Source organism: Dinoponera quadriceps, unplaced genomic scaffold (genome assembly GCF_001313825.1).
Source record: "Dinoponera quadriceps isolate SergipeBrazil2010 unplaced genomic scaffold, ASM131382v1 scaffold192, whole genome shotgun sequence".
Lineage (NCBI taxonomy): Eukaryota > Metazoa > Arthropoda > Insecta > Hymenoptera > Formicidae > Dinoponera > Dinoponera quadriceps.
In genome coordinates, this window is record NW_014554324.1 from 1468314 (window position 1) to 1483843 (window position 15530).

At 32.6% G+C, this 15530-nt stretch overlaps 2 protein-coding genes across 5 annotated transcripts; one reads left to right on the forward strand and one right to left on the reverse strand.

Moving 5' to 3' along the window:
• Window positions 1–3152: 3152 nt before the first annotated feature.
• On the reverse strand, window positions 3153–11322 carry LOC106746913 (protein aubergine-like). Of its 4 annotated transcripts, none has more exons than XM_014624067.1 (12): window positions 11206–11322; window positions 9393–9512; window positions 8894–8920; window positions 8683–8791; window positions 8505–8600; window positions 7863–8071; window positions 7065–7250; window positions 6802–6972; window positions 6444–6726; window positions 6003–6355; window positions 4394–4802; window positions 3153–4227 (listed from the first exon to the last, which is right to left on the reverse strand). In XM_014624067.1, exons 2-12 carry the CDS (start codon window positions 9510–9512, stop codon window positions 3587–3589), a joined length of 2604 nt encoding a protein of 867 aa, XP_014479553.1. In that variant the 5' UTR covers window positions 11206–11322; the 3' UTR covers window positions 3153–3586. The 4 variants fall into 4 exon arrangements, with proteins under 4 accessions (XP_014479553.1, XP_014479547.1, XP_014479558.1 ...); XM_014624061.1 differs by having other exon boundaries at window positions 11155–11322; XM_014624072.1 differs by lacking the exon at window positions 11206–11322 and adding an exon at window positions 10811–11096.
• A 494-nt stretch (window positions 11323–11816) lies between these two features.
• Window positions 11817–15521, forward strand: LOC106746497 (snurportin-1). The gene is made up of 6 exons (XM_014623151.1): window positions 11817–12031; window positions 12615–12923; window positions 13213–13411; window positions 14090–14278; window positions 14385–14756; window positions 15093–15521. The coding sequence occupies exons 2-6, from the start codon at window positions 12628–12630 to the stop codon at window positions 15117–15119; spliced, it is 1083 nt and encodes a 360-aa protein (XP_014478637.1). The 5' UTR covers window positions 11817–12031; window positions 12615–12627; the 3' UTR covers window positions 15120–15521.
• The last annotated feature ends 9 nt before the right edge of the window (window positions 15522–15530 follow it).

The window sequence follows — 15530 nt, forward strand, 5'->3', positions numbered from 1 at the left end:
TTATAAAACTTTATATACATGTCATGTGTTCACATGTGATTTAACTTTAATATATCAAAGCGGATATAAGATAAAATAAGTTTGATAAGAATTCAATGAAACCTTGTACTACGTATACATTGAAGCATTTTCTAACTGCTCATGCAATTATAAAAAAATTAGTCATTCGTAAGCTGAGATGTTTGCAACTAAAGTTGATACTTTCTCGTATTCCTTGAAATACCTTAACGTGCTATTTTTAACTTCTTTCTATTTTTATTCTACTTTTTATGTCTTTTCAACTAAAAACAAGATTTTGATTAAAAAAAAACTATACTATTAAACTACTAACAATCATGTTAAAAACTAATATACAAACATTATATGCAAATTTCATCATTCTTGACCATTTTGAAAGTACAGCGATATAAAATTCATAATTTGTAGTAACACTTGAAATAATGTGCATATGCACATATTTAACACTTATATACCATTTTTTATTATCTATGCATTACTTGTACGTTTTTCATTATATCAACTGATGCATAAATATGATGAATTAATAAGACAAGGAAAATATATTTTCATATTTGTAATATTGCGTATATAATATGTTTATCTCAACTTTGTTTCAAATTAATATTTATTATTTAAATAGTGAAATAAATGTGTAAAGATGTAATTTTACTTGATAAATACTAAATTTATAGTCTCTTTTAACACTTTCACAACCGCATGTTAGCGCAGTGAAACGTCGCCAGTGGCCAGCAATATTTTGGAAGAAAAAACTTTACGTAAATTCATGAAACAATTAACATTATTATGACGTGCTAAGAAAAGTTTTGCAAGTGGCTTGCCACTGGTACCACGTGGGAGTCACCGGCAAATAGCGACTGGCCTATCAATGGTACCACGTGAGTGTCACCGGCAAATAACGACTGGCCTACCAATGACACCACATGAGTGTCACCGGCATACAACGACTGGCCTGCCCATGACATCACATTGGTGTCAGCGGTTGTGAAAGTGTTAATGTGCGTCATTGAAAATATAACATTGAGTTTTGCAACTTCTTTAACACATTGAGCGCCACGTCATCCATTAGCAGGATTTCACAAATAATTTGCAAGAATTTTTCATGGTAACAAATATATTTAATAGTAACGATATATAAAATGTATGCAAGTGGTTAAGGAAAATTTATACGTCAAAAAGATATATAACATTACAGTTGTTTTTTATGATATGCTTCGAAGCAATTTAGGCAAAGTTGTGACGTTTGAGAATGACGGGTCAGTAGATGTAAACAAATGTATGCACACAACGCGACGTAATTCGTATGCGAAAGTTATATTTACATTTCCTGATTGACCTTGTTGGACCGACCATAGGCTTTATTCGCTGGCGAACCGCGAATTTGGGTTCCGCAGGAAACATATTTAATTTACGCTGGGCGCTCAACGTGTTAAAATGTGCTTCTAACTAGTTAATTAACTATTAATACCATTAAAGAGAAAAAAAATTGAGAGTATAAGACGACATGGCAAACCATCACTGCATTCTAATTAGATCTATTGTAACCTAGTGTTTTCTCAAATATTTTGCAGATTCAAACTTTTCAAGAACTTTAAAATCTGCTTAGGATCTACACCCTTTCATTTTAATCCTTCGTCGGTAAAGAGAGACGATAAAGACCCGACCAATTCTTTGATGGTTAATAATTAGATTGTAAATAATCTAGAATAACTGATATATGGCGATATTCAATCGTTCAACTTATAAAAAAAGTTATAGTGAGATGATATATGGGAAAACGTTAATATCCAATTATTCGTTTTTGAACAAGAACGGATAAAACATATATTTAGTTCCTCAACGACCCACTTTGCAGACCACGTAAATACTCTTGCAAATTAATAATTTGGATTTTTCGTATTATACATGTTTTTGACGCTAGTTTTAACGAATACATAAAAGATTTTGCTTTAAAAATGCATTTAAAATATATTTTTCTCTATTTTACATAATGTTTTTTCATTGATTTTAATAAATATATAAAGATTTTTCTTTGTAAGTAAACTTTTGTTTTGCATGTTTTCTTGATAAAATAACTATGTATTACTTTTTATTTTTTATATTTTTCATATGCACACTAATTTTGATAAAAATCAATTGAATTTAATGATTAATGTGCTACAAAAATAATTTTATTTTTTTTTCTCGAATGGGACTTTATTTTCTTTCTCACAAAAATCTTAATTTTCAAGTGTTCAATTAATTCAACTTTTTGAAGCCAACACTGTTACATTGTTTTTTTCCTAAGTACATATCCTCAAGTCCTACAACTTAAAAGGCTTATTTTTCTTTCACTCATATGAAAGTTACGAATTTTTAACTGAAATCCCGTTTTTTCCGTTATTTCTGTTCCGATTTCAATATATAAAGAATAAGTAAAATGCAGTCCAACTTCTACAATTATAAAAACTTGTTATTCAAGCTTTCACAAACATGCATTTCCCTCAACGACCTAGATTGCCCATGGAAGATGCTAAATTCAACATTGCCGACGGAGGATTAATGATGTGGTGGCCGCTTCATTGAGAAAAGTGAGTCTTTGGCGACAAGCAGTAGAATAGTTACAAAGTACCGCCGTTAGTTAACTAACTAATTAGTTAACTAATTAGTGAACACATGCAATGATTATCCTAGTAACCTGAGTAAAAGATCGAGTAAAAAAATATTATTATAAAGCGATTTTTGGCAATCATTTGGTACTCCAAACTGTACCAAAATGTACCAAGCCATTTTCGCGCATTTGGTATTACATGGTTAAGGCGTGGTTAATCGTTTTGGTGGGATATATGGGATATGTTGTAGAAGAGCACTTCTTGTTAGAAATGGTCGCACCTAAATAAGGGGTGACTAAATAATAAAGAAGAATTATTGGCTCTACTTAAGAGACATAGTGGAATGCATGGATTACGCATCAACACAGCCAAGATAAAGATAATGATAGTGGATGGAGATAGCGAACATCAGGCCGATACACGTATAGGAAACTATGAAGTAGTTGATAAGCGCTGAGTTGACTCCATTGAAGATCTTGGAAGAAGTATAGAAACAGCGATTAGAGCTACAGAAGAGAGGGACCGATGGAGAAGCACAGTCAAGTAGTAAGCTACACTAAATCTTGAACAACAGCATGAATGAAGAAATGGAGACGACATCATGATCACTAAACATCTGCTAAAGATTGGATGGCTTCAGATTAGATGGATAGAGTCGTTTTGGTATCTTCGGTTAATACTACGCTATACCTTACTAAAAAGCAAAGTAATTTTTTTCCAAATCTCTGGTATTAGCCACAATACGCGTCAAAATGAAACATAATCGTAAGCAACGTGCTTTAAGTCAATTGCTTCTGCACTTCGAGTTTAAATACTGATCAGTAATAAGTGAAATATTGGACTGTAATCGCGCGTAAACAGAAATGAACTATTCTATTTTAGCGTCAGTGGTAGCACCAGAATAAGTTCCACTTCTACCAATATCAACCTTGATACACGTACCGAGCGATCGCCAAAAATTGCCCATAAATGAAGATTTACAAAAAATACAGCTGATTTTGCAACTGTGAGTCCGGAGGACGATGAAGAAAGCGCCCTACCAAGAACGATAACTTCTGTGCATAATGGCAAGTCGCCGGTACCCGTACAGTACTTGAACAATTGTAATAAAGATGAGTTAATTTAAAAGTAATTGTTTGTATCATTTCTGGATTTAGACCGGTGTTATCCGATAATATATTATACGAGGTTGGCGAAACTGTACCATCTCTAACCCTTTGCGATACGAGAAAAAAGTCGTACTTGAACGGACTAGTCACCACATCGTCGACGACTGTTCCTGTTGGTGGATTGCCCCTATTGTAGAATAACGTCGTGTTACTTCTTTTCGATACAATAATAAATATCATCTTGAAATTAGGGCCATAGTACAGCTCTTCCAGCCTCTTCTTTAGATTTCCAACTTCATTCTTGTAAACTTGCGATATTTCTCCTTCACTGACACCGTCGCGATAAATCATAAGATACATTGGAAGAGCTTTATTATTCCTGCGATAAAACTGCACAGCCTTATACACTCCTGTATAGACTTGTTCCGCCAGCTCCTCCTCATTGTGATAAAGAGTGACAGAGCTGTAGAATTTCGTCATAGTTTTATCAACAGTTGCCACCATAGCCACTGTAATTATAAATTAACGCAAGTTAACTTATATATGTGTGTGTATCCAGTGTAACATTCGTATAGATGTTCAGAAGCAGCAAAAGAAAAAAGTGAAGTAGATATTGTATGGTTATTAGAATATTGCAACATTATGCTCGTCAAATGAGTATTACAAGATACTTACGAAAGTTTCTGCCTTTGATGGCTTTATCGTGACATATATCAAAACCGATACTCATTAACCCACTCAATGGAAATTTTATATTCCAAGGGGCTCCGCCCAATTTGCAGTTCATCTGTATTGCCACTTTTGTAGCAATACTCGCGAGAGTTCTTGAAACTAAGTTCTTTTGCAATAAGACCTGCGATGGTACAGGTCTGTCTATGCAACATTTATTCTTAATAGCTCCGTACCGATCTGCACGGGCATTACTCACTATACAAAAAACTAAATCAGGAACAAATTTGCTGAGAATGTATTCAAGATTCTCAGTATATGTGCTCGGTTTATCATCACGTATCCAATGTATCCGTGGCTGATAAATACGAAATGATACTTCTCGGGATACTTTAAGTAACATACTTAGAAAATGCTGGAAAATAACATCGTTAACGTGAAAATTTTCGTATCAAGAAATATATCAACACTTTTGTATCTTAACTCTTTCGTGCCTAATGGGACATATATATCCCGATCTTTCAAAAATTCATTCCGCAAAACTAAAGATAGCGATTTCTTTCTGGACTCATAAAAAAAATCACAGATGAAGGTTTGGACTTAAAAAAAAAAATCAACGCCCTTGTGAGTTCCACTTCTTGATTTGCATACTTGATCAAACACTCGTAAAATATAGCAAAAGTAAGAAATACATACAGGATGACTAATAAGTATCGGGCCGGTGAAATATCTGGAAAAGGAGACATTTGAGAAAAAAATGTTCCGTACAAAAGATGTAAGGTTTCGACAAATGCATCAAACGGCGATGTCCACTTGACCTTAAGCGCAAGTATGGAGGAGCTTTAAAAGTCAACTTAAAAATTTGTTTATGGAAATCCCCATTTTTATTCAATATTCTTTTCAATGTCCGATACTTTTCAGTTACCCTGTATATCTTCCACAAAAATGAAGATAACGAGTTCTTTCTGGGTTCATTTTGAAGATCAACGTGAGGGCTATATGAAAAAAATCGCTACTTAATTTCAAAATGAAGTATTCAATGTCACGGACCTAAATGCAAAATTTTGTTATATTCACATGTAAGTTGATATGTATAAATTTAAAATAGCGAGTCTAATATAGAAGACCAAAGTGTTAAATTTTGTTGGACTTGAGTGAAACTCATTTTCAGTTTTTCGAATCGCTGATTATGAATCTCAAGTTGAAATTTTCAAATTCAAAATATTAAATCGCCGTCTACTTCCGTTTATACATGGCTATTTCGCCAACTGGTGAACTGAATTACTAATCGAACTACTAATAAATACCAATCATGAAAACAACTGATGAGAAGTAGCTTTGAAAACAATTGGTGTACCTATGGAAACAACTGATATTTTAAAGCAGTGATTCCAAAAATCCCCGGAGAATTTGAGTTTCATTAAGAAAATATTTTACATCTTGGTCTGTCATTTTGAATTTTGAAATGTTGACTATAGATTCATAATCAGCGACCTTAAAACCTTTGATAAGACGTGAATTATATGCTAAATATTTCTATAAAAAGTCAGGCACGAAAGGACTAATACATGTTGTACCTTAAATTTAACACACTCAACAAAATTTATTTATATACCTCTATATTTTGTCTTTCTCGTTCGCAGCCAATCAATATCCAGTTTTTCAATTCCTTGTTGATTAATAATGGCGCCTTTTGCATGTTTCTCGACCAATCTCCTTGCCCGCTACTAATAACTACATTCTTATCAAATAGAAGTTGCTCTGCAGGTAATACACGACCAGGGGCTTCGACTAAATTTGCCCCTAATTTCATATTCCACTTGTTAAATTCTTCCACGGCTTTCGGTTCTTTCCGAAGTCTTTTACTGAAAGTTAATAATTTTGAAATCCGGGTTTCAGGATTGATACGAGTATACACAGACACTGCTTTCGTGAGACGGAAATTTTCCTTCATACTATCGGTAAATCCTACAAAATAGAAGTCTTGATATTTATAAGCAGGAAAATGTATACATCGATTACAATTGGCATATCTTAACGTATCGACACAACGTACCTGTAGCATGACACAATTCAGGGACTAGATAAATGTTTTCCCCTTTGTCCGCCCTTCGATCCTTTGGTTTACTTTTCGTTACCAACATTGGTTGAGTCATATCGTTTAACTTGATCCGATATCTCTGCCAGTAATATTCTTGATAAGATATCGATTCCCCCGTTTTTTGGGAAGTGAACTTCGATAAAGGATTTATTTCCCAATCGATATCGTCAATGCGGTATGTGTTATTATTATAGGCCGTAAGTGCGATTATCCCAATAACATCTTTAGAGAACTCGTTCTAAAATGGCACACGTCTTGTTAAGTTTCGCCCAAAAACAAATGAAGTATAAACGGGTATGAATATTAATTTTACCTTAAAATCTTGCCTGTTGCGACTGTAACAATCCATTAGTATATCTAACAATGATTGCTGCCGCATTATTTTATGTGACACTTGGCAACACATTAGAATATTGTATTCGTGTTGTCGGATAGATGTAATATAACCAGGCCATAAGTCCAATTTGTGTTCGTGTATTCTAATCTACGGTCGAATGATTAATATAGGAATCGCTCCTTTTTAAACAGACACACAAGCAGTAAAATATAATCATATTCGTACAAACTTCTACTTACTTTATTACCTCCATCGTAATAGTTGCGTCCTATGAGTTTCAAGTCCAAATGTTCAAAGCATTTTCTCATTATTATATTAAAAATTTGAATATAAGTCGGATCGTCTCGCAACACTTCTCCTACTAAACGTACGCTTATTTTGATCTGTATATCATCATCTCGTCTAACTGCTATCAGTTCCAATCCCTGACATTGGCGAATATTCATGTACAAAAGTGCTCATTAACAAACTGCACTTATACAGAGTGAATCGGAATGGTTAAAGTAGCTTTTTACTTTGCGAGATAGATTACTGATTGCACGTCTAATCGACGTAGTGGCGTACAAATGGAAATTAGATCTACTATGCAAACTGTCGATCTAAATGCGATATATTAGCAAACATTGCTTTAGTCGTACAATTCAATATAATCTGACTCTAGTTTCTCACGTGTCTGTATTTCGCGCTTGAGCTAGCAGTTCGCATGCATATCTATGCAATGACCAGCTACATGCCTTTTACACACAGAATGCGGAAATGCTTGCCGCGCGGCAAGAAGCGACGTAACAGCCAATCAGCTTTTAGTTTTCGTGGAAAAACAGCATGTTGATTGGCTACCGCGTCGTTTCTTGCCGGGCGATAGGCGTTCCCGCGTTCTGCGTGCAGGAACTATTAGACGTGCAGCTCCAATCCCTGAAATTGGTGATTATTCATATACAAAAGTGCTCATTAATTTGTCTTATAGTAAAAATCTTCAACCATTCTGATTCACTCTGCATATACATAGAACAAAGGAGAATTTATTGCAATAGACTTACATCTGGTTCGTAAGCGGCCGTGTACAAAACAGTTCCATCGTAGAGATGTTTCCCGATTCTTCCTTCGTAAGCTCTCAACATAGCTTTACGAACTGCAGTGCGTTCTTCTGCCGGTTCAAAATCTACGTGATACTTGTAAAGATGACGATTAGGTAAGCTTTCCAAAGTGAAGTAATTTGTTTGCAGCATTATTTGTTGTCCCGACGTTCCTGGAAATTAATTGAAGTAATCAAGGCTTCTACTGCCTTCTGCAGTTACTTTTGCTACAGTTATCAGAAGTCTGATGACATCAGAAACGATTTAACCATTGAACTATATAACGTACTGAAAAAAGCACTGACGTGGTTTACAGTTATGACTAAAAATTTGTTACATTCAAAGGCCATTAAATTTAAGACTGTCTTAAATTCATCTACAGATGCTTCGTAGCCAATGAAATGAGCCGTACAGCATCTAAAGATAAAACGGTCTTTTATATAAGATCTGACTATAAATATCGGCTATAGAGAGAAAACAGAAGTTTTTTTTCCTCCTCCAATTCTGATCCCTTACCTTTTATTATATAAAAACGGTGGGCATTTCAATAACAGCACGGGTGAAATATATCCAAGTATGGTGTTAAAAATCACGATTTATACTGACCTTTTTTAGATACTAAATTACTTGGTTTGGTGACAAAAATATGTTCTAAAGGCAGACGTCCACCATGTTGTCTTGATCTATTACCTCCACTTCCACCTGTTAAAAATAATTATGTTTAGATACAATTAAAAAAAAAATCTGATACAATATAAAATATCAAGTGATTAGAACTATTTACCAGCAGGAACCACCGCCATCTGTTCAGCACCATGTTGTTCTGAATGTCTAGATGATGAACTTGGATCAGTAGCATACTCAGTAGCATACTCAGGGTCTTGTGTGACTTTCTATTATAATAAAATGTTCTTTGTTATGTACACGTGTGCATGTTTTTCTATACGAATATTTAATATTAGGACAATGTAACATTAAATATCACAAAACCTTACCTTTACTTTTCCTGATGGATATTCTCTCTGTTCACAAAGAAAAAATCGTCCAATTACAAAATATTTGAAGAAAACATATAACTTAAAATATACAGGATATTTCAGAGAAGAAATAATAAGATTTGAAATGTTAAAGAAAAATTATGACAGAATAGATATGAGGAATATGAACTATAGGAAGATATTGAGAGGAGAAAAGATACTGATGCAATAAAAAAAAAATAAAGATTCTGAAAAGAATACATAAGAAAGGACTAATTGATATTTCTGATATGTAAAATAAAAGAGTATGTTGGAGTTTTCTTACATTCGCACAAGTAACTAACATCTTGAAAGATCTCATAAACCGGCATTCATATTCAAATTTTATATATAAGATTGTCTTAAATTTATCTTCAAATACTGTATAGATCATTTCATTGCTTATGAAGTATCTGAAGATGAACTTGAAATAGTCTTAGATATAAAATCTGACTATGAATACCGGTCATAGACTTACTGATTCTTGAGGCCTTGAATAAGGTGTTCTAGAAGTTGAGCCACGTGGCCCTCTCCTATGATATCCACTAGTTGATGGTTTAGACGGATCATAATCCCCTTTATCTCCGTAATGAGACATCTGAAATATAATATTTCTGTTAATACCAAATTAGCTATTGATAAGATATACTTAAAATAAGATATACCTAATATAAGTTGTATATAGTATTTTTTGTTAACTGAAACATGTTTCAATTTCTATTAAAATTATGTCAGATTATGCATATTTATCGTGTTTTTACTAAAATAATGTATTATTTGTATTCAATTTTTATTTATACTTTGTAGTTGAGTGAATAACTTGAACACTTTCATTACAGCAAAGCTTATATATAATAGCAGCAAAGAAACTGAAATATTTTTCCTTGAATAAATTTCATAGAACACTGCTAATATCCGATAGAAAAATTAATCATTCGTAAACTACTAAACAATAAATTCTTTTGTTGCAAAATTCGATAGAAAAAAGATGAAAGGACTTTTTTGTTCCCCTAGCTGTTTTACTGCAGTTAAAGTTATTTTTTAACGGAATTGTATAACTTCTTTAACATAAATCGATTCCTCTATTTATTTTGCATGACAAAAACACTAAGATTATCAAAAAGTTAATACTCATCGAGATATTTTACTTTTTATTCTAATACTTTTCAACATTAGTTCATGTTACATATGTACTATAGTTCAGGAATAGAAAACAAACATAAAGGAATAGATGTAGTGTTGTATACAGGTAGTGATGTCAGAATGCAAATGCAGCTCTATCGTGAGACAGTTGAAGGGAATACTTATACATAAAATAGCCCTTTGTGTATCTCCTCCACCTGTTTTACCTGTCATTGAGCCGCATTTATATTTTAGCATCACATACAAGCCTTTGATCACCTGTAGTATACCAGATTACTGCTCAAGGCTGTTATATATGATGCAATTATTTAAATAAAAAAGCATACATATGATTCTGAATAAGCTTGCAAAATTTAAACAGGAAATAGAGAATACTGAATATTTTGAGATAGGGAACTTATGGTCTGCAAAATCAGTTTAACAAGATATGGACTTAGACGTGTATGTTTTGTATACTTAATAATAATAATATTATCATATCACTTAATAGAATATACATTATTTCATTGTCAAAGTGCTACATCAATGTAACTTGATATTGTGTTTAATAGCCTTTCTTATGTATTAATGTGGTAATATAGATGATTGAATTTGATATAAAGTTATCTAACTGGTTTTATGTTTTATGGTTTTTTTCGCGCCTTCAATATCAACCGGCTCGCCTCGTTTTTGTCATCAATCTGCCGTCAGATTGGTAAAAGGCTCTGTCGCGTTTCTGACAGCTGTTTGGCATATAATGTGATAGAACAAAACCTGTGTTAGATTTGTTGCCTTTCTGTCTTTTTGCCACCAAAAATTTGTAGCGGGTTCTGCTCGAAATTCTGTTTGCACATGTGGCTATTTAGGCAATTGGTTATCACAAACGATCACTAATAACAGCGATTAATAATTAACAATATAATTAATTATTAACAATATAATTAATTACTGATAATAATGAACAATAATTAATAATTAAGAAACGTCTGAAAAATGGAACAAGCAAAGTTAGTTTGAACGGCCCCCGATTAAAGTTTCTTTTTCACAAGATATGAAAAAGAGGAAAGTCGATATTGACTGCGTTCAGTAAAGAAAGCTCCGCGAATATTACTGAGTACCTCTTAAAGTAAAGCTGCAATTTCACTAATTAAACGAATAAAGCGTTTTACTTCTAATGCACCAATTCGCTGTACACAACGACCGTAAGCAGCAAACTCGTTCTGTTTCTCAGTTTCTTAAACCAGCAATACACGATTGCTGGTTTAAGAAATACACAGCTTGTTTTCGTATCGGACCGTTTGATGAATGGAAATACTGCGTTTTGATTGGTATATTATCATCCATTTTTGGAAATGCACCTAAAGAGTTTTGGCTTCGAACGTCCTTAAGGCACATCTCCATCACCATCTTAGTTTGTTAAATCACTCGGTATCGTTCAACTAATGGCTTTTGCCAACAAGACACGGCAACGCTTGCCGCGGGACGGAAGTTCGCACGATAACCAATCAACGTACCGTTATTCGGCAAGAACTAGAAGTTTATTGGCTATCGTGTGAACTTCCGCCGTGCGGCAAGCGCTGTCGCGTCCTGTGGGCAGAAGCCATAACAATGGTATTACATCTAGAGAAAATGTTAGACTCTAGAAGAGATTCTCTATCCCACAACCAATCGGCACATCCGACAAACCAGTACGACGCATTCTCAATGGGCGAACATCGATGTTTGAAAAAACATCAATGATTTTGCCTATCCCTACTCATTCCTAGCGTACACTATAGATTTTCAATACTGATAATAAAATCAGAATGTGTTGTGTGTCGAAGCCACAAGCGTCTACTACGCGTTAGTTTTTGTTGATGTCGACAGTTGTTTCGATGCACGTTTATCTGCGAACGAATAGCTTAAAGGAAGCAGTGTTAACAGTGAAAGGACTAAACAATTTTTTCCAACTTTATTTATAAATCGGGCATAAAAAATCAAGTAAACTATTAAAAGGTAAGTAAAAATCACATAATTTAATAACAATTCATGTTAAAAAAAGGTTAGCAGAATATTAGTAGTGTATTAACATTTATAGGATATTGGGGATTTGGCAAATTTGTTCAAGACATTGCAATATCTGCTGTATATTGTATTTACATGTATTTAGATTGTTATAAACAATAATTTGATTTTTGTCGTTTGTATTTTGTTAACAAGTAGTTTTGTTATATGTGCGACATTTTGTGTATATTCTATTCCATTGGTAGCAGATAAAAGAAATTCTGAACAAAAATGAATTAAATAAGGTTTTCCTAATTATCTCTCCAAAATTTGAAATGCTATCCGTACAATACACATGTTTAAAAGATATTTTCAAGACAATTTAGAGACATACTATTATCTCAAAGACATCTTAAGAACATCTTAAGATATCTTCATATTCTTTGGGTTATTGCGCACTTATTCTATTATTTATACATTTTTACCTCGACTCTATTCTTGCCTGTCAATTCTGTCCAGTAATATATAATAATTTCTATACATATAATACTTTTATTATTATTTTTTCATTGCTTTATATGTTTGTTTCATACAGTGTGAAAATAACAATGGAGGAGGAAATATGTAATAATGTAATGACGTTGAAGGATGAAAAATACGAAATAATAATGGATGATGAAAACTGTGAAGTAATAGGGAAAGATGAAGAATGTGAACTAATGGAGGATGAAAAATATCAAGTAACAATGGAGGAACAAGAAATTAAAAATAAACACCAAGAGAAAATGGAAATTCGCAAGTTGTCTTATAAAGCTCCAGTTAAGAAATATGATTACAAATTAGAATATGATTATGAATCACCTCAAGATGAAAGACGTCGAATCTTGTTAGAACGTCAGAAGAAGTAAGTATAATGCATATATTTACGTAGGAAGAATTTAATATAGATATATGTAATCTCATATACAATGTGTGTGATAGATCTGTGTGACAATTATTGTAATTTTTTAAAGTAGAATCGTATGATTTAATATGATAAATATTTGTGGTAATATCAATATATTGAAATTATAAATAAACTTAATTGGACTATTATAGACTTAATCAAGTTATTAGATTTAATAAAGCAGTTAAGATAGTTCATAAAGATATTTCATAAGAATATGATATATCAGTCTTTAATATACTTATAGGTCTAGAGATGATACAGTTAATGCTGCGCGTGGTATATTAGAAGAAAATTTCCTTTTTGATTGTAAAAAATCCATGCGAAGGAGATATTCACGAGTGATGTTATCAGAATGGATGTTAGATGTACCAGAAAAGTTGATAGATGAATGGATTATGATTCCATGTCCAATAGGAAGACGAATAGTATTAGTAGCGAGCCAAGTAAGTATGACTTTATATTGTTGCACTTCCTCCTATTCCCACATTTAATATCGTGATTCTGCAACATTCTTGACATTCATATATGTTTTCTTTCGCACTCACGGTTTGACAAAAGAACGTTTAGACATTAAAGGGACGTTTAATTACAAACAAACTTAAGAATACAGCAGGTAAAAATTACAAGCGAAGTCAAACTAAATTTTGCGACCGATCGTGACACATTCAGGCGGTTTACTAATCTTTGTTCAACTCTCATTTTCTGTTACTAGAGAAATCTGTTTTTTTGTCTTATAGTTAAGGCATGTGAGGCCTGATGTACGTATGCAGATCGATATAATAGCCTTAACACGTTGTATAATTACGTTATTAATATTTTCTAATGTAATCCTATATATATATTTGTATACGTCTAAACATTATTGTAAAGTTATCAGAGCACCACTTACAGAGAACTGCTTTGACGCATTATTTTTGCTTTTTTGAATAATATATAAGTAATAAATTAATGATGCGTACGATTAGAATATTCCAATAATTTTATTGCATTGTTAAGGCTATTATACCGACCTATGTATAATCAATGCAAATCCATAATTTGTTTTGCCAATAATATATATATATATATATATATNTTATTCAACAAATTTTTATGTATAAAATAATATTGGTTCAAATCAGGGCAAAACAGTGGCATATGCTAAAAAAGGACAGCGTCTCAGTATCTTTCATTCAGCACTTCCAGGTGGAAACGCTAAAACTCACAGGTCAAAGTATACCATTATAGATTGTATTTGGGTGAAAAGTCAGCAGACATATTACGTAATAGATGTGTTAGCATGGGCCAGCGTTCCAACTATGCTTTGCGAGGTAACATATAATCGCATTTACATTCTAGAGAAGCCTATATTATAATTAAGATATTTAATATTGTTGCCAACAAATTCAATGAACTATTCTACCTTGTTTATTTTAGGCCGAATGTAGGCGATTCTTCGTGAACTCTCATCTACGTGATATAGAAGAGTTAAGGACAGAAAACGAAATAAATAAATATCGTATATTACCTCTACCACAAGTTAATTGCGACGTAGATCTAGGCTCGACTTTAGAACAAATTGGCGAGCAATATTCTTTAGATGGATTACTGTTTTATCATCGTAACGGATATTATAAGTTTGGCTTCTCACCACTGGCTGTATGGTTAAAACCATTTATGTTATCAGAAATATTTGGAATATTCGTGCCTTCACCGTATGACGAGAAACCAGACGGTTACATAGATTACAAACATTACATTTGCCAAATTACCCAGAATCAGCGGAGGAAAGAGTATATCCAAAATCACGTAAGTTTTGAAACTATTATGCTAGTTTTTCACCGACCATTTGATATACGTATTGAATAGTAAAAAATAGTAACGCACGTCAAATGTAAAAAAAATAGTAACTTTCTATTAAATTATATCTTAATATCGACGATGCATGTAAACATAAAAAGACGTTATACCAATTGAATACATCATTGTTTACACATATCGTCAAGATTAAGATAATTAAAAAAAAAACATTGGAAAATTAATGGTTGCTATACAGATGTTAAATGATCGGTATAAACAAAGCCATTATATAGCGAATATTGATTATGGCCCTTCAACTGATATATTTTCTTCTTAATTTTACAGTTTGGAATTTCTATGGAATGTACTTAAGATAATGATGAAATGGATTTCTATCTGTGATTACACATACACACACACACACACACACACACACACATATGTATATATATAGAGCAATATATAATGTATATTTTTAATTATTATGCATATTAAACCTCTGTGAAAATAAGGATTAAATGAGAAAGTTTACAATATATTTTATACAGTTTAACTTACACATTCTGTAAATATACCTAGCCAATAACAGAAAGATGATATTTTATATAATGCACATTGATATACCACAAGTATCTCTTGTTTATACATTTTCTTGCTTGTATAAAATATATTGTAAACTTTCTCATTTAGTCCTTATTTTCACAGAGGTTTAATATGCATAATAATTAGAAATATACATTATTTTGATGATGTATATAAACAATATTGTATTAAATTTATATT

Coding starts and splice junctions, on each gene's coding strand:
- LOC106746497 (XM_014623151.1), top strand. CDS start 12,628: ATGGAGGAGGAAATATGTAATAATGTAATGACGTTGAAGGATGAAAAA. Junction 13,412..14,089: donor TAGTATTAGTAGCGAGCCAA/GTAAGTATGACT, acceptor GGTTCAAATCAG/GGCAAAACAGTGGCATATGC. Junction 14,757..15,092: donor AAGAGTATATCCAAAATCAC/GTAAGTTTTGAA, acceptor TTAATTTTACAG/TTTGGAATTTCTATGGAATG.
- LOC106746913 (XM_014624067.1), bottom strand. CDS start 9,512: ATGTCTCATTACGGAGATAAAGGGGATTATGATCCGTCTAAACCATCA. Junction 6,973..7,064: donor ATTACGATGGAGGTAATAAA/GTAAGTAGAAGT, acceptor ATTCGACCGTAG/ATTAGAATACACGAACACAA. Junction 4,228..4,393: donor CATCAAAGGCAGAAACTTTC/GTAAGTATCTTG, acceptor TTATAATTACAG/TGGCTATGGTGGCAACTGTT.